Source organism: Salvelinus namaycush, chromosome 4 (genome assembly GCF_016432855.1).
Source record: "Salvelinus namaycush isolate Seneca chromosome 4, SaNama_1.0, whole genome shotgun sequence".
In the NCBI taxonomy this organism is placed as follows: domain Eukaryota; kingdom Metazoa; phylum Chordata; class Actinopteri; order Salmoniformes; family Salmonidae; genus Salvelinus; species Salvelinus namaycush.
This window is the reverse complement of record NC_052310.1, coordinates 62,462,269-62,485,567: the sequence shown is the minus strand read 5'-3', so window position 1 is coordinate 62,485,567 and position 23,299 is coordinate 62,462,269. Positions and strand designations below refer to the sequence as shown.

At 41.4% G+C, this 23,299-nt stretch overlaps 1 protein-coding gene across 3 annotated transcripts in view; it reads left to right on the top strand.

The window, feature by feature from the left end:
* The first annotated feature begins 2,805 nt into the window (after positions 1-2,805).
* Positions 2,806-23,299, top strand: part of LOC120046700 (hsp70-Hsp90 organizing protein 1-like) — a 48,720-nt gene continuing 28,226 nt past the window's right edge. For all 3 annotated transcript variants that reach the window (XM_038992124.1, XM_038992126.1, XM_038992123.1), the window contains exon 1: positions 2,806-2,979. In XM_038992124.1, coding sequence (XP_038848052.1) covers positions 2,934-2,979 — 46 coding nt within the window. In that variant the 5' untranslated portion in view covers positions 2,806-2,933. The remainder of the gene's footprint in view (positions 2,980-23,299) is intronic.

The window sequence follows — 23,299 nt, the reverse complement described above, 5'->3', positions numbered from 1 at the left end:
TTGTTGTTGATGTCTGGCAAAGCATTTTCCAGGGTTGTCACCTTGCCCCCTATCACACTGAGCTGAGAATTAATGGCATCTAATTTGATGTTGGGATCAGCTCAGAAAGGATGTCTTTGACAGAGTGTTAGGTTGGGCCTCGGGGGAGGGGTCCTCTTGATCCTGGCTAATAGCGCTAGCTTTTTCTGAAGCTAGCTGCTTCTTGGAGGCTTTTTCCACCGCTAATTCTCGAGTTCAGGTAAAAATGTCGCCTTTTGTAGCTGCCATGACTTTTTGACTAAAGCTAAAGGAGTTTTAACTTGAAGTGGAGGTAAGATTAAGAATTGGAAACTACTTGTGCGGAGCTCTTAGTTCATGCGGCCATCTCATTCAAGGGTCATGTGATTCCCCTGTTTCCCATCTTAATCTTTTCTTTTTATTGTCCAGTCTGAGATGTGGCTTTTTCTTTGCAACTCTGCCTAGAAGGCCAGCATCCCGGAGTTGCCTCTTCACTGTTGACGTTGAGACTGGTGTTTGGTATCCAGGCTACTGGTACCCAGGCTAGCCTAATGTCAGTTGAGTTAACCAAAAAAAAATTACAGCACAGATTGAAGGTACTCTTCCTGCTTCTAGATTCTATTTCTATGTGAAAAACTTCTGTAAACAATAAACATGCTTAAAAACCGACCTAGAAACCATGAAGAATATTGCAAATCTCAAAGCCCAAGAGGTAGGCTACCATTATGTCAGATTGGGAAATACACATTCAAATACATTTCTACCTGTCCAAATTATTGTAAAGACCCTGGATTTATAAGCGCGGAAATCGACTCTGCCGCTTGAGCATGCTTTTGCGGCACAGTCGATAGCGCGCCGGACCTCGGGCTCGAAGGTCGAGGGTTCGAGACCTGCTCCCTGCCTGTTTCATTACATTATTATATGGCCTGCAAAAACATGGCCTGCAAAAACACACAGAAAAAATTTACGTGGACCAGATTGACTCTCTCTCCCCACTATTTATTGTATCTGAGGATTCACCCTCTTTAGAGAATTATTTTGTAACTTATCTGCAGCTCAAAAGCAGTAGTACCAGTATGCAAATCAGGGAGCGAAATGAACATCTCTTTTCTCCAATTCGGTTCCCGACGTTCACCAAAAAGATCAATTCAAAAAGAGCCATTCATTTGCGAACAACTCATCACTAGTTGGCATTGTGTGGTACCACCAACGACAATATGCCGATGCCTAGGAAGCCCCGACTACTCCGGTATCTCAGAAATTGACAAGAGTGCCTGACAAGAGTGAGGATGAACCTGACAACCTGACAAGAGTGAGGATGAATTACCTGCAGTGGCAGGTGTGGTCTAGAACGCCGATGACAAGGATGATTCTGGCCCAGTGGGAGTGAGATTTTTGGAAAGAATGGATCGTTGCCTTCTGACTGATCCATATGTGGTGTCCGGCTGGGTGGAGAAGAGGTTAGAGACTGTTGAATTGGTGAAAGTACCTCGAAGTGGACTCGTGCTGATTTTTTGTGTGTTTTCCATCCAGAGTTCACCACGCGCTTCGATCGGTGACTTTTGTTCCGAACCAATTAGGTGTTTTAGGTGCCAAGCATTTGGTCATGTCGTATCCGTGTGTAGAAGGGAGATTCCTAGATGTGAGAAGTGTGCAGGAGGGCATGAAACAAAGGAATGTGTATTGTCGGTGGAAAAAGCTGTGTGTGTTAACTGTAGGGGTACCCATGGTGCTTGAAATCAGAAGTGTTCGGTGAGAGAAAGGCAGGTTGAGCAATGAAGAATAGTAGAGGAAAAGAGGTCCAGGGCGAGGGATCCTAAGAGGCTCCATGTGAGTAGGCAGAGGCCAATAGAGAGTGATAGGAATAACGTGTTTCAGTAAGGTTGGCTTCTTAGCGTTCAAAGACATGGTTATCAACTGTTCCGCAGAAATTGAACGTAATTAACAGAAAATATATGTGTTGGTGGCAGCTGCAGAGAAGTACTTCGGTGTACAAGATTTTATTGCAGAGGAGTTACAAGCTGTGTTGAATGATAGCGTCCCGTCTTCCCAGGCTGCCGGCCTGGTGTAGGATCTGATAGGGCCAAGTAGTGCAATAGTGGTGAGGTTTTAATGGGTGTAGAGTTAAGGCCTCTGCATGTTTCCCAGCTGAAACAGTTCGGTAGAGTTCGTGCTTATATTATGACAACATTTTGTGACTTTTTTTAGTTTTGGACTTCGGTGAAGGTTTTTTTCGGCTGTTCAGGCAGACAACATTTTTTCTTGAGGCATGCCAAAGTGATTGGTCAACACTAGGGATTCTTCAATAAAGTCTTTGTTGTCATTCAACGAGACAAAGTTTTCATGCTAATTTTTTCATTGAAAAATACCGCACCAAACATCTTATTTAGATGTAAAATTGTGCGACTAAGCTCTCTTAAGCAAAAACGTCAAAATGAATGACCGATTTCTTGTGTTATCTTAGATTAATTCTGACAATTTTGAGGAAGTGTATACTGGCTATAGCATCTCTTGTTTTTAAGCAAAGGTCTTTTAAGGGAGTATGGGAGCATACTCCTTCGGTTCAGCTAACGTTAGCCTGAGTTGAGCTAGGTGCCAGCAGGCTGACACATTTAGTTGGTAGGGCTTTTTATTTAAAAAAAATCTGTCCTCTCTTTGTCACAAAGTGTAATGAATTCCAGAACAGTAGGCAGAAACACAGGGCTAGATAAGAGAAATACTGGCCTCACACTCCAGTACAGTAGGTGGCGGTGTAGGCACCTTTCATTTGGTTGCGATCCGCCAATTCATATTTAAAGAAGAAGGAAGCCCTGACAAAACCTCCCAGATTCCCGCAGACAGCGATTGTTCCCATGTTCTAATCGTGTTTACTTTGTAATAATGTGTTTGGTTTTATTAACGGGTATTTGAGACGATAATGCTGGATAGTCGCAGTCATGCGGTTCACACGGGACATTTGCAGGCTGTTGGGGCTTGGGAGCGGTAAGAAATCTCCACTTTTTCCCAACTCTTCGAACTTTCCTCCATAGTCGGCAAACACTTCACACCCTGGTTCGACCCCAGCCTGTATCACAACTGGCCGTTATCGGGAGTCCCATAGGGCGGCGTACAATTTGGCCCAGCGTCGTCCGGGTTAGGGGAGTGTTTGGCCGGGGTAGGACGTTATTGTAAAGTAAGAATTTGTTCTTTTAACTGACTTGCGTAGTTCAATAAAGGTTAAATTAAAAATAATATTTCGCCTTAGAACTGGGATATTAACAATTTCAGGGAGTGTTTGTAACATGTGCCAAGTTACACGGGTAGAATAGCTACTTTGTAACAAAATTCGGCTCTTTTGCTGCTTGTTGATGATTAGAAGTTGAAATGCATTAAAATAATAGGGCGACACATGCCGCTGTCCAGCTAGCCTTTTTTTGCTACATTGGTCTAATGTGGTGGTCGACCGAGCGAAGGAGGCAAATCTCAGTGGTAAATGTTGGTTTGATTCGATATTCGGACCTTCAAACTTCAATAGCTGGCGAACGGTTTGAGCTACATACCTCCGGGTTGGCTCTTTATGAAGGAATAAAGGTGTACAACATTGCACAGGTCTTATTTTCCCGATTCCGATCTGAGTTTCATAATCTCACACAGCAACCTTGTAAGGCAGCCTCGAGCACTGTCAATGCAACTAGTTAGGGACCGTTAATAAAGTGCATTATGACAATATTACATTTTCAATAGCTGTTACACCATGTAACTTAGCAACCTCATTTTAAACAGTCCCTTTTTCCTTACATAGAGGCAAGTTGCACAACCTTTTAGTTTTCTCAAATATTCCTACATTTTTATTTATACAAAATCACTTAACATTCAATAGCTCTTTGACCATGTGACCTAGACAACACAAACCAACGTTGGAATGTTCACAGGGTAGGGACACATTGCGAACCCTTTGGTTTCCCCATTTAAGCGCATATATCAATATTTGAAAATGTAACATTTCAATAACTCTTCAAGCATGTGACTTAGTAACCTAATGTCAACTGTCCATTATTCGTTATATAGAAAGGCATGTTGCACACCCCTTAGTTTTCTCATAAAATGATTCCTACATAAAAAAATGTTTTTTAATAAATACAGCACTTACAATTCAATAGCTACTTGATTACATGACATAGGCACCTTTAAACAACTTTGTATTGTTTACAGGGTAAGGGCACACATCGCACAGCCATTGGTTTTCCCATAAAGCACCCAAGTCTCTGACTCCCTCAGATCCACGCACCAATAAGATTTTCTTCTCTGCAAAGTTGAACCACCAGGTTTTGTCCATTCTCAAGTGTTGTGTTGGAACAGTTTGTGAGATTGTCACCTCTTACCTGTACTACTGAAACACTCCTCTCTATAGCCTCTCTGTCAACCCTCTTCAATGTGTTCAGAATTCTGTTCAGTGCTCACCCTGAAAGCTACATTGTTTTGGTGTTACTGTTAAGGCTCAATCTTTTTGCATGCATTCTGATGGGTTGGCAGGGGAAGGGCAAAATATGGTGTTCTCCCTCCTCTGGGTCTGATGTTATGGTATAAAATAAGACTGTTGACCGTTGGACTTTATGCTACTTTTCACTATTGTGCACATTGTCTCAAAGGTTTAATAGCATTCACACTCGTTGGTTTCTCTATCCTTGAATCCTTAATTTTACACCAATGGAAACTGAAACTTCCCTACATCCACTCCAACTCCTATGCTCACCTACAAATCTCTCAATTTCCTGGCTCTTTCTTACCTCTCTGACATGCTTCACAGCTAAATCCCCTGTCACTCACACTACTCATCTGACTCTGGCTTATCACCCCCAACACCAGACTCATGGCCAATGGGGACCTGCAGTGCCTTGAGCTCTGCTGCAGTCCTTTGAAATTCCTGGACCATTCATCACTCCATTTGCGTATTTAAATCCAGACTCACAAAACATCTCTTCAGACAACACCTACAGTGCCTTCGGAAAGTCTTCAGACCCCTTTACTTTTCCCACATTTGTTAGGTTACAGCCTTATTCTAAAATATATTTTTCTCTCTCAATTTAATCAATGTACACACAATACCCCATAATGACAAAAAACTGAAATATCACATTTACATAAGTATTCAGACCATTTACTCAGTACCTCGTTGAAGTACCTTTGGCTGCGATTACAGCCTTGAGTCTTGGGTATGACGCTACATGCTTGGCACACCTGTATTTGGGGAGTTTCTCACATTCTTCTCTGCAGATCCTCTCAATCTCTCTCAGGTTGGATGGGGAGCGTCGTAGCACAGCTATTTTCAGGTCTTTCCAGTTCGATCGGGTTCAAGTCCGGGCTCTGGTTGGGCCACTCAAGGACATTCAGAGACTTGTCCCGTAGACACTCCTTTGCTGTGTGCTTAGGGTCGTTGACCTGTTGGAAGGTGAACCTTCGCCCCAGTCTGAGAAGCAGGTTTTCATCAAGGAGCTCTCTATACGTTGCTCTGTTTCTTTGCCTCAATCCTGACTAGTCTCCCAGTTCCTGCTGCTGAAGAACATCCCCACAGCATGATGCTGCCACCCATGCTTCACCGAAGGGAGGGTCCCAGGTTTCTTCCAGAAGTGACGCCTGCCATTCAGGCCAAAGAGTTCAATCTTGGTTTCATCAGACCAGAGAATCTTGTTTTTCATGTTCTGTGAGTCTTTAGGTGCCTTTTGGCAAACTCCAAGTGGGCTGTCTTGTGCCATTTACTGAGGAGTGGCTTCCATCTTGCCGCTCTACCATAAAGGCCTGATTGGTGGAGCGCTGCAGAGATGGTTGTCCTTCTGAAAGGTTCTCCCATCGCCACAGAGGAACTCTGGAGGAACTAGAGGAACTCTGACAGAGTGACCATTGGGTTCTTGGTCACCTCCCTGATCAAGGCCCTTCTCCCCCGATTGCTCAGTTTGGCCAGGCGGCCAGCTCTAGGAAGAGTCTTTGTGGTTTCAAACTTCTTCCATATAAGAATGATGGAGGCCACTGTGTTCTTGGGGACCTTCAATGCTGCAGATTTTTTTTGGTCCCCTTCCTCAGATCTGTGCCTTGACACAATCCTGTCTCAGAGCTCTACAGAGAATTCCTTTGACTTCATGGCTTGGTTTTTGGTCTGAAATGCACTGTCAACAGTGGGACCTTATATAGACGACAGGTGTGTGCAATACCAATCAATTGAATTTATCAAAGGTAGACTAAAATAAAGTTGTAGAAACATCTCAAGGATGATCAATGGAAACAGGATGTACCTGAGCTCAATTTCGAGTCTCAAAACAAAGGGTCTGAATACTTATGTAAATAAGGTATTTCTGTTTTAATACATTTAAAAAAAATGTTTTAAACCTGTTTTCACTGTCATTATTGGGTATTGTGTGTAGATTGCTGAGGATAGATTTAAATTATTATTATTTTTTTTTAGTGTAAGGCTGTAATTTGGTAAAACGTCAAGGGGTCTGAATACTTTCCGAAGTCACTTTGTCACCCTCCACTCAGCCCCCAGTCTCCCATTTCTTGCAAGAACCCAACAAATATATATTACTCCTGTGCTAGCCTCTCTACACTTGCTTCCTGCTAGAGATGATTTAAGATTTTTACTGTTAACCTACAAAGCATTGCATGAACTTATTCCTACTTATCTCTGATTTAGTCTTTCCCTACATAATGTACCTACACGTACGCTACGCGCACAAAAAGCAGGCCTCCTTATTGTCCCTATAATTTCAAAGGAAACAGCTGGAGGCTGGACTTTTTCTTTTATGGAATGGTCTGCTGATCCATGAGAGAGAAGCAGACTCGAACCTCAACCTTTAAGTCTTTACTGAAGACGCATCTCTTAAGTAGGTCCTATGATTGAGTTGCTCAGGGGTGCTAAGGTGAACGGCAAGGCACTGGCAAGAGGAACCACCTTTGCGGTCTGCCTGGCCGGCTCCCCACTCTCTCCTGGGATTCTCTGCCCCTGACCCAATTACAGAGACCGAGTCACTGGCCTGCTCACACACTCCCATGTCGCCCCTATAAGGGCGCATCACTGCATGCCAGGCTTTGTTCACTATACTTTACTTCCTTATGCGGGTTGAGTCTCTGACATAATCTTCCTGTCTGGTTTTGCGCACCCTAGGGCTAGTGCGTGGGGGAGAATTTCCTGGCTATACTTGATCTTGTCTCATGGTAGTAAGTTAGTGATCTGCTGTTTTCCCTTGAGTGGTGTGGGGGCTGTGCTTTGGCAAAGTGGTGTTTATCCTGCCTGATTGGCCCTTTTCGGAAGTCATTTTTAACGGGGCAACAGTGTTGCCCAATTCCCAGTATCTATTATGCAATAGCCTATGTGCCGGTGGGCTAGGGTCAGTCTGTTCCTCTGGTGTACTGTGCAATCTTAGAGGACAATCAGAGGGAGCATGCCCATCTGTTTCTCCTTACACACACATTGATTGATGTTGTTGTACATTTCTCTTTCTTGGTAGAACACTTTGCCAAGGCGGTTTCTACCTAGCACCAAATGTGATTTTCCTATAGGGACAAGCAGATGTAGACTATATGTTCTACTTAGCACTTTTTTCCTAAGAGTATACATCAATAATTCACTCATTTGCCATTCAGTGTGTTGCAGGAATTATGTAGTTTGTCAAATGTTTTGCTGAATTGAATATTTAAATCCAATTTCTAGTGGTTTATTGCTCTTTCAAGTCCTTCCGTAGTTTGATAATGAAAGGCATTGTGGTTAATCTCCATAGACTCCAGAAGTTTAATGTTGTGATGATAAATGTGTCCTATGATTTCACCGGCAGCAATAGATGCATCTTTTTTCTTTCTGAGTCAAATACATTTTATTTGATGCTAATGTACATCCTGATGTATCCAAACAGATATTGAAGGATGACAGAAATGGATACTAATGCTGGCAGCTACAGACTTGAGGTATAAGTTTGGACAGAGGGGGAGATGACTGAGTCAGATGACTGAGATCCCGTTAACGGGATCGATATGACAACAGCCAGTGAAAGTACAGGGTGCCAAATTCAAACAACAGAGATCTCATAATTTAAAATTCGTCAAACATACAAGTATTTTACACCATTTTAAAGATAAACTTGTTAATCCCACCACTGTGTCCGATTTCAAAAAGGCTTTACGACGAAAGCACACCATCTGATTATGTTAGGTCAGTACCTAGTCACAGAAAAACACAGCCATTTTTCCAGCCAAAGAGAGGAGTCACAAAAAGCAGAAATAGAGATAAAATGAATCACTAACCTTTGATCTTCATCAGATGACACTCATAGGACTTCATGTTACACAATACATGTATGTTTTGTTCGATAAAGATCATATTTATATCCAAAAATCTTAATTTACATTGGCGCGTTATGTTCAGTAATGTTTTGCCTCCAAAACATCCGGTGATTTTGCAGAGAGCCACATCAATTTACAGAAATACTCTATAACAGAAATATACTATAATAAACATTGATAAAAGATACAAGTATTATACATGGAACTTTAGATAAACTTCTCCTTAATGCAACCGCTGTGTCAGATTTCAAACAAACTTTACGCAAAAAGCACACCATGCAATAATCTGAGTACGACGCTCAGACACAAAAACAAGCCATACAGGTACCCGCCATGTTGTGGAGTCAACAGAAGTCAGAAATAGCATTATAAATATTCACTTACCTTTGATCTTCATCAGAATGCATTCCCAGGAATCCCAGTTCCACAATACATGTTTGTTCGATAAAGTCGATAAATGTCCAAATACCTCCTTTTTGTTTGCACGTTTAGTTCAAAAATCCAAATTCATGACGCGCAGGCCAGACAAAAAGTCAAATTCCATTACAGTTCGTAGAAACATGTCAAACAATGTATAGAATCAATCTTTAGGATGTTTTTAACAAATCTTCAATAATGTTTCAACCGGAGAATTCCTTTGTCTTTAGAAACTAAAAGGAACGCAGCTACCTCTCACAGGGGTACGCCTGAGTGAGCTCATGGCACTCTGCCTGACTCAAACAGCTCTTATTCCCCCCTCCTTCACAGTAGAAGCCTGAAACAAGGTTCTAACGACTGTTGACATCCAGTGGAAGCCTTAGGAAGTGCAATATGACCCAATAGACACTGTATATTGGATAGGCAAACCTACAAATCTCAGATTTCCCACTTCCTGGTTGGATTTTCTCAGGTTTTTGTCTGCCATATTAGTTCTGTTATACCCACAGACATCATTCAAACAGGTTTAGAAACGTGAGTGTTTTCTATCCAAATCTACTAATACTATGCATATCTTAGCTTCTGGACCTGAGTAGCAGGCAGTTTACTCTGGGCACCTTATTCATCCAAGCTACTCAATACTGCCTCCAGCCATAAGAAGTTAAGTGTGCACTCGGACTAGGGAAGGAATTCTTGCCTGTGTCCCTAGTCATGATATGGCTGGGTGGGGACCTGGGAGTGAGCTGTAAGTACAGTATGTGATAAGTCAACCAGCTCTTCAGACCTCCCTTCCCAGAAAATGTTTGTTGACTTTGTCCATGTTCAGCAATTGTAGGGCTGTGACGGTCTTGCAATTTGAGGTTATGGTAATTGGACAGGCAAATGTACACGGTAACCGACGTAACAATTTTGTTTGCACACTTATTTACATGGATATGCTTCTTAATAAAACCTATTTGAAACAAGCCATTACACTTTGTTATTATCATGGAATTTCATTGTTATTACTTAATCAATAAATTAAGAAATGCCAGGTTGGAGAGGATCTATGGCATTTTCTTATTGACAACATTAACCCTTTCACAGGTGTGATTATTCTACAGTGGTCCCTGAAGCGTACTATCACACCCGTGTGATTTAGAACGCTTATTTAGAACGGCAAGTTTCGAAAGACGCAACAATCAGCATTTGTGCTGGCCACTTTTTTTTCACAAACTATTTACCCAAACAGTCCTTACAAAGTTATGTCCAGAATGTGAGCAGTTTATTTTTGGATGCAATGTTCAGATATTCACAGAAGTATCTATAGCATAACACAATCATCCAAACCGGAAAAATGTAGGCTACATTTGTCCTAGCGCTAACTGAGGAAAGATTGATGCAATATTCTCGGCTGACAAACTACAATATGTATTAGCTAATAGCAATTTCTATTTATAATTGATCACATCACGGGTGAGCTAACCATTGAACAAAATAATTGAGGAACACTTTCTAGAAATGAAAAGTAATCCAACGATTAGTTTCAGCGCGCCGTTATTCATATCCCACCATTCACTTCCTGAAGTTCTCAAAAAATGTGTGACTTACACACCTCATTTTGTTATAGCATCTTTGGTCCGACAGACGATTACGTGAAACCCAGAATGCATTGTATGTCAACACACATGACTCCACACACACAGCTGGAATTAGTTTAGCTCATCATAATGAGAACAACCTTCAAAAAAGTATTTTACACACACATATGCCCATTACAATCTATGCAAGAATCGGAATGCATGATTTATCACCGTTACTTGAAAACGTGAATTAAAAAAAGTAATTATAGCAATAATTACCACACAAAATAGTGTTAGTGATTTATTCATACAAATGGCGTGTGCCAGCAGTCAATCACGTAACCTCTCACTCCCACTCTGAGCCATTCAGTGTTGTTTATGTACAGTGGGGCAAAAAAGTATTTAGTCAGCCACCAATTGTGCAAGTTCTCCCACTTAAAAAGATGAGGCCTGTAATTTTCATCATAGGTACACTTCAACTATGACAGACAAAATGAGAGAAAAAAATCCAGAAAATCACATTGTAGGATTTTTAATGAATTTATTAGCAAATTATGGTGGAAAATAAGTATTTGGTCAATAACAAAAGTTTCTCAATACTTTGTTATATACCCTTTGTTGGCAATGAGAGGTCAAACATTTTCTGTAAGTCTTCACAAGGTTTTCACACACTGTTGCTGGTATTTTGGCCCATTGCTCCATGCAGATCTCCGGGTTATATTTTCTCAGGTTTTCGTCTGCGTAAAACGTTTTGTTATACTCACAGACAATATTTTGACAGTTTTGGAAACTTTGGAGTGTTTTCTATCCTAATCTGTAAATTATATGCATATTCTATGATCTGGGCCAGAGAAAATGTCCATTTACCTTGGGAATGATATTTTAAGAAAATAAAAAAATGTCTGACCCCTAGCGTCAAGAGGTTTTTAAGTACTGCAGTGCATCTCTTCCTCATGGACTGCACCATATTTGCCAGTTCTTGCTGTGAGATGTTACCCCACTCTTCCACCAAGGCACCTGCAAGTTCCCGGACATTTCTGGGGGGAATGGCCCTAGCCCTCACCCTCCGATCCAACAGGCCCCAGACGTGCTCAATGGGATTGAGATCCGGAATCTTCGCTGGCCTTGGCAGAACACTGACATTCCTGTCTTGCAGGAAATCGTGCACAGAACAAGCAGTATGGCTGGTGGCATTGTCATGCTGTAGGGTCACGTCGCCTATGGGCCCTTCCTGCAGGAAGGGTATCACATGAGGGAGGAGGATATCTTCCCTGTAACGCACAGCATTCAGATTGAGCTTGTCGTCTCGGCAGGCAGTCTGATGATGCTGTGACACACCGCCCCAGACCATGACGGACCCTCCACCTCCAAATCAATCCCGCTCCACAGTACAGGCCTCGGTGTAACGCTCATTCTTTTGACGATAAACGCAAATCCGACCATCACTCTGGTGAGACAAAACTGCGACACGTCAGTGAAGAGCACTTTTTGCCAGTCCTGTCTGGTCCAGCGATGGTGGGTTTGTGCCCATAGGCGACGTTGTTGCCGGTGATGTCTGGTGAGGACCTGCCTACAACAGGCCTAGTGCCTACAACAGTCCAGCCTCTCTCAGCCTATTGCGGACAGTCTGAGCACTGATGGATTGTGCATTCCTGGTGTAACTCGGGAAGTTGTTGTTGCCATCCTTTACCTGTCCCGCAGGTGTGATGTTCGGATGTACCGATCCTGTGCAGGTGTTACATGTGGTCTGCCACTGCGAGGATGATCAGCTGTCCGTCCTGTCTCCCTGTAGCGCTGTCTTAGGCGTCTCAAAGTACGGATATGGCAATTTATTGCCCTGGCCACATCTGCAGTCCTCATGCCTCCTTGCAGCATGCCTAAGGCACGTTTTTCAGAGTCAGTAGAAAGGCCTCTTTAATGTCCTAAGTTTTCATAACTGTGACCTTAATTGCCTACAGTCTGTAAGTTGTTAGTGTCTTAACGACCGTTCCACAAGTGCATGTTCATTAATTGTTTATGGTTCATTGAACAAGCATGGGAAAGTGTTTAAACCCTTTACAATGAAGATCTGAAGTTATTTGGATTTTTACTAATTATCTTTGAAAGACAGGGTCCTGTGATTCTTATTAAGAGATGGATTCCAGACAGGCTACTTAAGGAAACTTTCTGAATGGACAAATAGGCCTATAGAGAATCAGTGAACTATTAGTTGAATGGATGTTAAGAAAAATGGACTTCATTGACTTACTGTGTGAGGTGAAGAGAGAACTTAATGGCAAGTCCAGGTTATTAGTGGTGGTGAGTTGACCCCCATCTGTTCTCATCCCAAATCTATCCACAGACATCCCCAAATGCACTGCAGACCTTTTTTTGTATTGAGCTAATTAAGTTTACTTGTTTTGAGTTGATGCATTTTCTGGGTAAGCTAAATCAAGATAATTTCTATTGTTTTAAGATTCTCTTGACTTGTTTCAAGCCTTTTTTAGGTTAAAGTAAGCAAAATGATCTGCCAGTGCACTAAAATAATTTGTCTTGGTAAGACGTCAATGCATTCTAATGGTAAGTGGTATCTAGGTAAGATACAAAAAAAAAATTGCAGTGTGGTGGGCACTTCTACATTTTGCATGAAGCAGAAAAGTGGCGTGTCTTTACTATGGATTAAATGATATGCCATGCTATTTCATAAAATAAATTCTCTAATATTACCTGATTAAACTAATTATGTAGATGTAATTAACTAGGAAGTCGGGGCACCACGGAATAATGTTTATGGAGCTGTTGTCTTCCGAATAAACTCTTAAAGACCTGGTAAACTTTTTTATATCAATAGCAGTCAATTATTAATCGTGACCTTATTCAGTCTCATCTTCACGAACCCTAGCTAACGAGTTTAATCAGCAATACAACATTTGGTTTAATTATTTATTTACTAAATACCTAAATAATCACACAGAATGACATCTACACAAGATGGATCATACATTGATTACTAATTGTCATACAAGAAAACGTCCCTAGTGGACGGAACCGATATGACGGCTGGTTACACAAAGAAAGGGGGTTGGGTTTGAATGAAAGCGTGGAAACACTGAGGAACAAAAGGATTGGGTCTCTATCGGACCTCATGAAGCAATGCTATCGTAAATACAGACTTTTATGCATTCTAAATAACCGCCCATTTGGAGAAGGAAAATGCAAGAAATATTTACTTTGAGCTGCGCTTCGATAGATTGGCCGTAGATGGAAGGCTGGGTTGCCCAACAGATCTCCCTTGTCCTTTTGAAGAATATATCTTGTGGTAGTACCCTGTCTTTCTTAAGAGATTGTCCGTCCTTTCCTAGCCCACGTTTATAGCTGCTGCTGACGATAACTCGACATCAGGATGTATCACTTCTTTAGTGAATAAGAGTTCAAAGTTCATACCAAGTTGCCATACTATAGGCTCATGCTATATTCTGGCTGGTATAGTCACATTCATCCTTCCAGCACGGTGATCGTCACCTCTGTTGCAATTTGCCCTTCTAAACGTCTGGACATCAGTCCTCATGTCATCGGGAACACAATGTTAATTTCTTTAGGTTGTAGTCATTCAACCATTAGCAACCAGAGCTCATGTTGAGGTTGGCTGAGTTCTGTAGTTGATATTAGCCCTTTTTAAACGTATGGACAGCAGTCCTCACGTCATCGGGAACACGGGGTTGACTTTCGTCAATGGGCTTTTGTAGTAGGGGAGAGAATGGCGTCTTTCATAGTTCACAACCAATGCCTGTTCACTTGGGCGGGGCCACTGAGTGAGCATAGTTCACTTATGAAAACAATTCTCTCATTTAGTAGCTAAAATTACATTTAATCTTTTCCCAAATAGTTTCATATTTAAATTGCACAACAATTCCATGTGAATCTGATAACTAGAATGTGTAGACTTCCCAAGATAGTTTGTCATCTTATCAGTAATAATGTCTGACGACAACTGATCTGACATTCTTTAAGTACCAACGGACACTTTCAACTGGTTGGATTACATAAAGATTGTTCTTTTCCCCAACCTTTTGATGTTACAGTAGTCTCTGTTTGTTACAATACTCTCTCTGCCAAAGAGGGCGGAGTTGCAATCTACTGCAGAGTTCTGTCATACTATCCAGGTCTGTGCCCAAACAATTCGAGCTTCTACTTTTAAAAATCCACCTTTCCAGAAACAAGTCTCTCACCGTTGCAGATTGTTATAGACCCCCTTCAGGCCCCAGCTCTGCCCTGGACACCATATGTGAATTGATTGCCCCCCATCTATCGTCAGAGTTTGTACTGTTAGGTGACCTAAACTAGGACATGCTTAACACCCCGGCCGTCCTACAATCTAAACTAGATGCCCTCAATCTCACACAAATTATCAAGGAACCTACCAGCTACAACCCTAAATCTGTAACCATGGGCACCCTCTTAGATATCATCCTGACCAACTTGCCCTCTAAATACACCTCTGCTGTCTTCAACCAGGATCTCAACGATCATTGCCTGCGTGCGTAATGGGTCCGCGGTCAAATTACCACCCCTCATCAGTGTCAAATGCTCCCTAAAACACTTCAGCGAGCAGGCCTTTCTAATCGACCTGGCCCGGGTATCCTGGAAGGATATTGACCTCATCCAGTCAGTAGAGGATGCCTGGTTGCTCTAAGTGCCTTCCTCACCATCCTAAATAAGCATTCCCCATCAAAAGAATTTGAATTAAGAACAGATATAGCCCTTGGTTCACAAATCAGCTGTGCTAGCCAAACTGGACCCTCTAAAATGATCCGCCGAAATTGTTGCAACCCCTATTACAAACCTATTCAACCTCTTTCGTATCGTCTGAGATCCCCAAAGAATGGAACGCTGCCGCGGTCATCCCCCTCTTCAAAGGCGGACAAACTGTTATAGACCGATATCCATCTTGCCCTGCCTTTTCTGAAATCTTTGAACGCCAAGTTAACAAACAGATCACCGACCATTTTGAATCCCACCGTACCTTCTCCACTATACAATCTGGTTTCCGAGCTGGTCATGGGTGCACCTCAGCCACGCTCAAGGTCCTAAACGATATCATAACCGCCATCGATAAAAGACAATACTGAGCAGCCGTCTTCATCGACCTGGCCAAGGCTTTCGACTCTGTCAATCACAACATTCTTATCGGCAGACTCAACAGCCTTGGTTTCTCAAATGACTGCCTCGCCTGGTTCACCAACTACTTCTCAGATAGAGTTCAGTGTGTCAAATCGGAGGGCCTGTTGTCCGGACCTCTGGCAGTCTCTATGGGGGTGCCACAGGGTTCAATTCTCGGGGCCAACTCTTTTCTCTGTATATATTAGTGATGTCGCTCTTGCTGCTGGTGATTCTTTGATCCACCTCTATGTAGACGACACCATTCTGTATACATCTGGCCCTTCTTTGGACACTGTTAACAAACCTCCAGATGAGCTTCAATGCCATACAACACTCCTTCCGCGGCCTCCAACTGCTTAGAAACGCTAGTAAAACTAAATGCATGGTCTTCAACTGATCGCTGCCCTCACCCTCCCGCCCGCCCGACAAGCATCACTACTCTGGACGGTTCTGACTTAGAATATGTGGACAACTACAAATACCTAGGTGTCTGGCTAGACTGTAAACTCTCCTTCCAGACTCACAATAAGCATCTCCAATCCAAAATTAAATCTAGAATCGGCTTCCTATTTCGCAACAAAGCCTCCTTCACTCATGCTGCCAAACATACCCTCGTAAAACTGACTATCCTACCGATCCTTGACTTCGGCGATGTCATTTATAAAATAGCCTCCAACACTCTACTCCGACTACATCCAGTTTGCTATCACAGTGCCATCCGTTTTGTCACCGAAGCCCCACATACTACCCACCACTGCGACCTGTATGCTCTTGTTGGCTGGCCCTCACTACATATTCGTCGCCAAACCCACTGGCTCCAGGTCCTCTAAGTCTATGCTTGGTAAAGCCCCGCCTTATCTCAGCTCACTGGTCACCGTAAACCTCCCCCAGCAGGGCAATGACATGTTCATGGATCATGTAAATTATGATATGAAGTAAATGACTTGTTTCTCACAAGTGCATAATGTTGTGAACTCTGCAAACAACATTCACACTCCTAGAATGAGAATGGTTAGTGACTGTAATATGTGCATTAAGAGAAAATAATGTAACGAAATGACCGGGATTAACTGTTTTACAAACAGTAGGCTAACACATGGGCATTCATAAAAGTGCATTGTGGGCCGACACTATAGCCTAGTCTACTATTCTATTTTGCGGGGATAGGAGGGCGGCATTTTTTTTACATCTTGCCTAGAGTGGCATGTCTGCTAGGACCAGGCCTGATCAGTGTTGATTAGTCTAATAAATTAAGAAAAGATTTGTATCAAATTGTAACAATGTTGGAAAGGATTAGTGCATTGTCCATTTTACACATTACACCATTTATAGGCCTCGGTGCCAGAACAACCTTGTCGACTGCTGTTGAATAATTAGTCAGACAAATCCATCCTTTTTTTTTAAAGAACACTTATTTACTAGCAAGCAATTAAAACGTGCATTGTCTTAAGTCCATCTTTATTTTTTTTTACTGAAGTACAATAGCCTATAGCTCTCTACACCCCTGCGCATCTAGCAGATTTGTTGCTTGAGCAACAAAAGTCTGTTGGATAGACTAAGTTGCAAAATAATTGCTAATTATCATTAAACACTACCGCTATTAGGTAAAGTGTATCTGCATGAAAATAAAGTTCATAAAAATAAATTCTAAAATGAATGTAGACCTAAAATTAAAGTCATAGAGAAAAGATGGCAATGTTCTGATACAGCTCAAAGGAAGATTTCATAGAAGGATATGAGGCAGAAACAAGACACAAGAAATTTACACACAGGTTTTGATATTTGCATAGGATCTATATACAGTACGAGTCAAAAGTTTGGACACATACTCAAGGATTTTTATTTGTACTATTTCTACATTGTAGAATAGTAGTGAAGACATCGACACTATATGAAATAACACATTTGGAATCTTGTAGTAACCGAAAGTGTTAAACAAATCAAAATGTATTTTATATTTGATATTCTTCAAAGTAGCCACCCTTGCCTTTGACAGCTTTGCACACTCTTGGCATTCTCTCAACCAGCTTCATGGGGTAGTCACCTGGAATGCTTTTCCAACAGTCTTGAAGGAGTTCCCACATGCTGAGCACTTGTTGGCTGCTTTTCATTCACTTTGCAGTCCAGCTCATCCCAAACCATCTCAATTGGTTGGAGGATTATGGAGGCCAGGTTATCTGATGCAGCACTCATCACTCTCCTTCTTGGTCAAATAGCCCTTACAACCTGGAGATGTGTTTTGGGTCATTATCCTGTTGAAAAACAAATGATAGTCCCACTAAGCGCAAACCAGATGCAGAATGCTGTGGTAGCCATGCTGGTTAAGTGTGCCTTGAATTCTAAATAAATCACTGACAGTGTCACCTACAAAGCACCCCAACACCATCACATCTCCTCCATGCTTCACGGTGGGAACCACACATGTGTAGATCATCCGTTCACCTACTATGCATCTCACACGGCGGTTGGAACCAAAACTCTCAAATTTGGACTTATCAGACCAAAGGACAGATTTCCACCAGTCTAACATCCAATAGCTCGTGTTTCTTGGCCCAAGCAAGTCTTCTTATTGGTGTCCTTTTAGTAGTGGTTTCTTTGCAGCAATTTGACCATGATGGCATGATTCACAGTCTCCTCTGAACAGTTGATGTTGAGATGTCTGTTACTTGATCTCGGTGACGCATTTATTTAGGCTGCAATTTCTGAGGCTGGTAACTCGAATTATCGTATCCTTTGCAGCAGAGGTAACTCTGGGTCTTCCTTACCTGTGGTGGTCCTCATGAGAGCCAGTTTCATCGTAGCGCTTCATGGTTTTTGCGACTGGTTTTTGCAGTCACATCTGGACGTGATTGGATGTCCCATAGGAGGCCAGCATCCTGGAGTCGCCTTTTCACTGTTGACGTTGAGACAGGTGTTTTGCAGGTACTATTTAATGAAGCTGCCAGTTGAAGACTTGAGGTGTCTGTTTCTCTAACTAGACACTAATGTACTTGTCCTCTTGCTCAGTTGTGCACTGGGGCCTCCCACTCTTTCTATTTTGGTTAGACAGTTTGCGCTGTTCTGTGAAGGGAGTAGTACACAGCGTTGTACAAGATCTTCAGTTTCTTGGCAATTTCTCTCATGGAATAGCCTTCCTTTCTCAAAACAAGAATAGACTGAGAAGTTTCATAAGAAAGGTCTTTGTTTCTGGCCATTTTGAGCCTGTAATCGAACCCATAAATAAATGCTGATGCTCCAGATACCCAACTAGTCTATAGAAGGCCAGTTTTCTTGCTGCTTTAATCAGAACAGTTTTCAGCTGTGCTAACATAATTGCAAAAGGGTTTTCTAATGATCAATTAGCCTTTTAAAATGATAAACTTGGATTAGCTAACACAACGGTGCCATTGGAACACAGGAGTGATGGTTGCTGATAATGGGCCTCTGTATGCCTATGTAGATAATCTATCAAAAATCAGCCGTTTCCAACTACAATAGTCATTTACAACATTAACAATGTCTACACTGTGTTTCTGATCAATTTGATGTTATTTTAATGGACAAAGAAATTGCTTTTCTTTCAAAACAAGAGTTTCTAAGTGACCCCAAACTTTTAAACCGTTGTGTTAAATAAAAAAACATTGTCACCGCTAAACTTACTGTCAACTTTTCAGTTCTGTGTCAAGAGCTTCACTGTCTGTTGCCCAGTTAGTTACTATGGGAAGATGTCAATTAAAAGACCCATCCTATCTGACCCTGTGCCTTCTCTGAATCGTGGCATTGAACGCTTTAGCAGGATTCTTTCTCTTCACAACTGGCTACTTGATTATTGCAGCTCAATGGGCGTAACATTTTATTGACAATTTCGATGCCTTTTGGAAACAAAACATGTTTTATAAGGATGTGATCCACTCAAATCATTTGGGATCCTGGATCCTTTCACAGCATTATAAGTCTAAGTTGAGACAATGACTTATCAATGACCCAAGCCCAGCTGAGTTAATCCCTACCATAGTGACGCTGAGTTGTCATAATGCTTCAGCAAATGTACATTACATGAGGGGCGTTGGTAGACACAATGTAAGTAACCTAATGTATGTCCCTCTAACTGCCCTGATTGCCTCTGCTGATCCTACAGCTATTCTTTGCATTAATCATGTACCTATTAACCAGATTTATACTGTTAGCACTGAGGCGTTAGTAGGAAGTCCACAGTGTGCAGCTCACCCTGTACCAACATAAATAACATCAGCATATCTACTTCTGCTAAGCTTCCCAGTAAATCAATGGAAACAAGTAAGCATCCCAGAAGAAAAGTGCTCAAAATAGCCCACGTTACCATATGTAGATTAAGTTACAAGGTTCATTAAATCAATCATTTGCTATTAACAGATGGCATTCATATTCTGACTGTCTGAAACTCACTCCGATAATGCCTTTGATACAGTAGTAGCAATACAAGCTTATAACATTTACAGAAATGCCAATGGAGGTGTTGCTGTTATATTCAGAACCACTCCTGTAAAGCTTAGAGAGGATATCGTGTTAAATACTGTTGAAGTAATATGGCTACATGTTCACCTGTATCACCTAAATCCCATTCTTGTGGGAAGCTGCTATAGACCAAGCACTAACAGTCAGTATCTTGATAACATGTGTGACTTGCTTGAAAATGTATGATCTCAACAGAGAATTATATTTTCTGTGTGATTTTAAATATTGACTGGCTTTAATTAAGCTCACCACTCAAGAAAAGGCTTCAAACTGTAACCAGTGCCTGCAACCTGGTTCAGGTTATCAGTCAACCTACCCGGGTAGTTACAAAGGAATGAGATCAACATGTATTGATCACATCTTTACTAATGCTGCAGAAATTTGCTTGACAGCAGTATCCAGATCCGTCGGATGTAGTGATAACAGTATAGTAGCCGTATCAAGGAAAACCAAAGTTCCAAAGGCTGGGACTAATATAGTGTATGAGGTCATACAATACGTTTTGGAGTGAATCCTATGTTGATGTAAATAATATTTGTTGGTCCGTGGTGTGTAATAAGGAGCAAACAGACGCTGCATCTGACACATTTATGAAATTGATTATTCCAGTTACTAATAAGCATGTACCCATTAAGAAAATGACTCTAAAAAGGGTTAAATCCCCATGGATTGATGAGAAATTGCAAAATTGTATGGTTGAGGGATGAGGCAAAAGGAATGGCAAATAAGTCTGGTTGCACAACCGATTGGCAAACATATTGCAAATTGAGAAATCATGTGACTAAACTGATTTCATTGAATCAGATGGCTCATTCATCACAAAACCGACTGATATTGTCAACTATTTTAATGATTTTTTTCCATTGGCATGACATGCCAGTTACAAATGCTGACACTACACATCCAAGTATATCTGACCAAATTATGAAAGACAAGCATTGTAATTTTGAATTCCGTAAAGGGGCTGTGAAAGAGGTAAAACAATAGTCTCAACAATGACAAGCCACCAGGGTCTGACAACTTGAATGGAAAATTACTGAGGATAATAGCAGATGATATTGCCACTCCTATTTGCCATATTTTCAATTTAAGCCTACTAGAAAGTGTGTGCCCCCAGGCCTGGAGGGAAGCAAAAGTCATTCCACTACTTAAGAATAATAAAGGCTCCTTTACTGGCTCAAATAGTCGACCAATCAGCCTGTTACCAACCCTTAGTAAACTGTTGGAAAAAATTATTTGACCAGATACAAAAGAGTTACCTGTCTAACAGAACAGAGGATGTTCTTCACTGCGCCACTCGGGAGGCCCACAAACATGCTTCTTTGACCTTTAGAATAAGGGATTGTCAGCTCTATTCATTGCATATCTAAAACATTCCATAACATTTGCCTGCTGAACATAGCCTTTTTTTCTCTGCTATGCTGACTAGTGGGAGCGGAGGCTTGTCTCTGAGAGCTCCTCAGATATGCTGTTTTCACTAGAGCACGACCAATGGTCGGCCGAGCCGATATAGTGGGCCGACAGACTAGAAAAAAGGACAATCTGCTATCGGTCGACTTTGCCGATAGTCCCTCTACATAGCAAAACTGCTGCTATGCCAGCTGCCACTCACCGCCTGAGCCACGAGCACAGCACAATGCAGAGGAATGTTTAGCTGGGAAAATTAGCAGCAGCAAGCTAGCTCATTCTTCAACAGAAAGGTGCAGTGTAGAGAAACGGATAAAATGACAGTGACCAAAATCAAACTTCTGTTGCAAATTTTTGTTTAAGTCACTAATAATAAGGCTTATGTCGATGTGCCCAACATGCATGCAATAAGCAGATGACTATGTGACCTGTTAGCAAAGATTACAATAATTAACCCTTTCATCTGTGGTATTAACAAGCTAGCTTTATTAGCCACTACTGTATGCTATCTAGCTGGCTAGGATAACATGGTGCTAAGTTATCAGATAGGAGATAATTGCAAATGTAGCTAGCGCTAGCTGGATATCATTTTGAAAATGCACCATTTTTGGCAACGAGCCATCTGACTTGTGGTGTAACCTAAGATATTTACTGGTGTGCTCATCTAACAAGCCACAATCGTATCTGTAAATTGACAGTTGATAGTCGGATTAGATGATTGTCATAATAGGAAATAATTAAGTGTTTTTAAAATGCCTAAATAAAGGTTGGCAATAGGTTTAGCTACCTAAGAATCTCCCTGCATGTTTATGGACCAAGAAAGCTTTAGATCAGTGCCTGTGCCTTCTAACAAATATTAGATATTGTGTGTCTTGTTTTGCACACTGTACAAAATAATAAGAAATATCCTGTAGTACTGCATTTTAACGTAGCTCTTTATTAGCTAGCTATAACTGGCATGTTCACGTATCGCCAACCAGGATCAAACTGACCATGACCTAACCATTTGGGTGGTCTTAACCAATCATAGCACAGTATGATATGGCGGTAAAATGCATCCAATTACAATTCAGTATGTTTACACATATGAATATTACATTGTGCACATTTATGGCTTGGTAGCAAATGTCATCACCATTGAGCTAGTTATCGTAGTAGCAGTAAACTGCAGCCAGCAAGTGATATGATTGATGAAGAGATATGTGAAAGGGAGCGGAGTTACAGCCTCGCTCTATCCAATCATAGCAGTAGGATAAAGTTACAACCCCCCATTTCTTGACAGATAGCTGAACTAGCCAATTGAGTGTTTTTTTTAATTTATTTAAATTTGTCCTGGCAGCTGAGTTTTTTTAAATATATATTTTTTTAGAGGTGTCCTGACAGCTTAACATTTTTACTTGTTTCCGTGATCACATTGATGTTACGTTGAACCATTTGCATTGAATAGATTTTATATTTTCAAACTAACAGCAGTGCCTAAATGATGTTAATATGTCCCAAATGAAAGGCAAACCGATTGTCATCTGTAGCACCAGATTAGCCAAAAGAAGCTCAATAACGCAATGCGTGCACACACTCCTACTTAATATCCATTCACCTGTATTGTTAGTATGCCATCTTAATTTACCCAGTTTATCAAGAGATTTATCGTTCAAATAAAATTATTACCATTAGGTTGGTTAAAAACAAAGTCAAATTTGTTAGATTTTTTTTTTAAATGCTGCATTAACACATGCATGGCTGTTTCTGGCAAATTTTGTCATCAACATTTTCTAATTTAATATTGAATATCTGCCTAAAATATTGACCATCGGCCTCCTTGACCCCAAAAAATCGTCATCGGCCCTAAAAAAGTCCATATCAGTCGTTCTCTAGTTTTCACACACAGCTCATTAGTCCACTCAGATCAACATGGGGCATGGTGTCACAGCCAGGCTATCACTGAAAAGCTAACTGCAAGCCCTGCAATGTTTATCCCTGTGTAAGGTTATCTTATC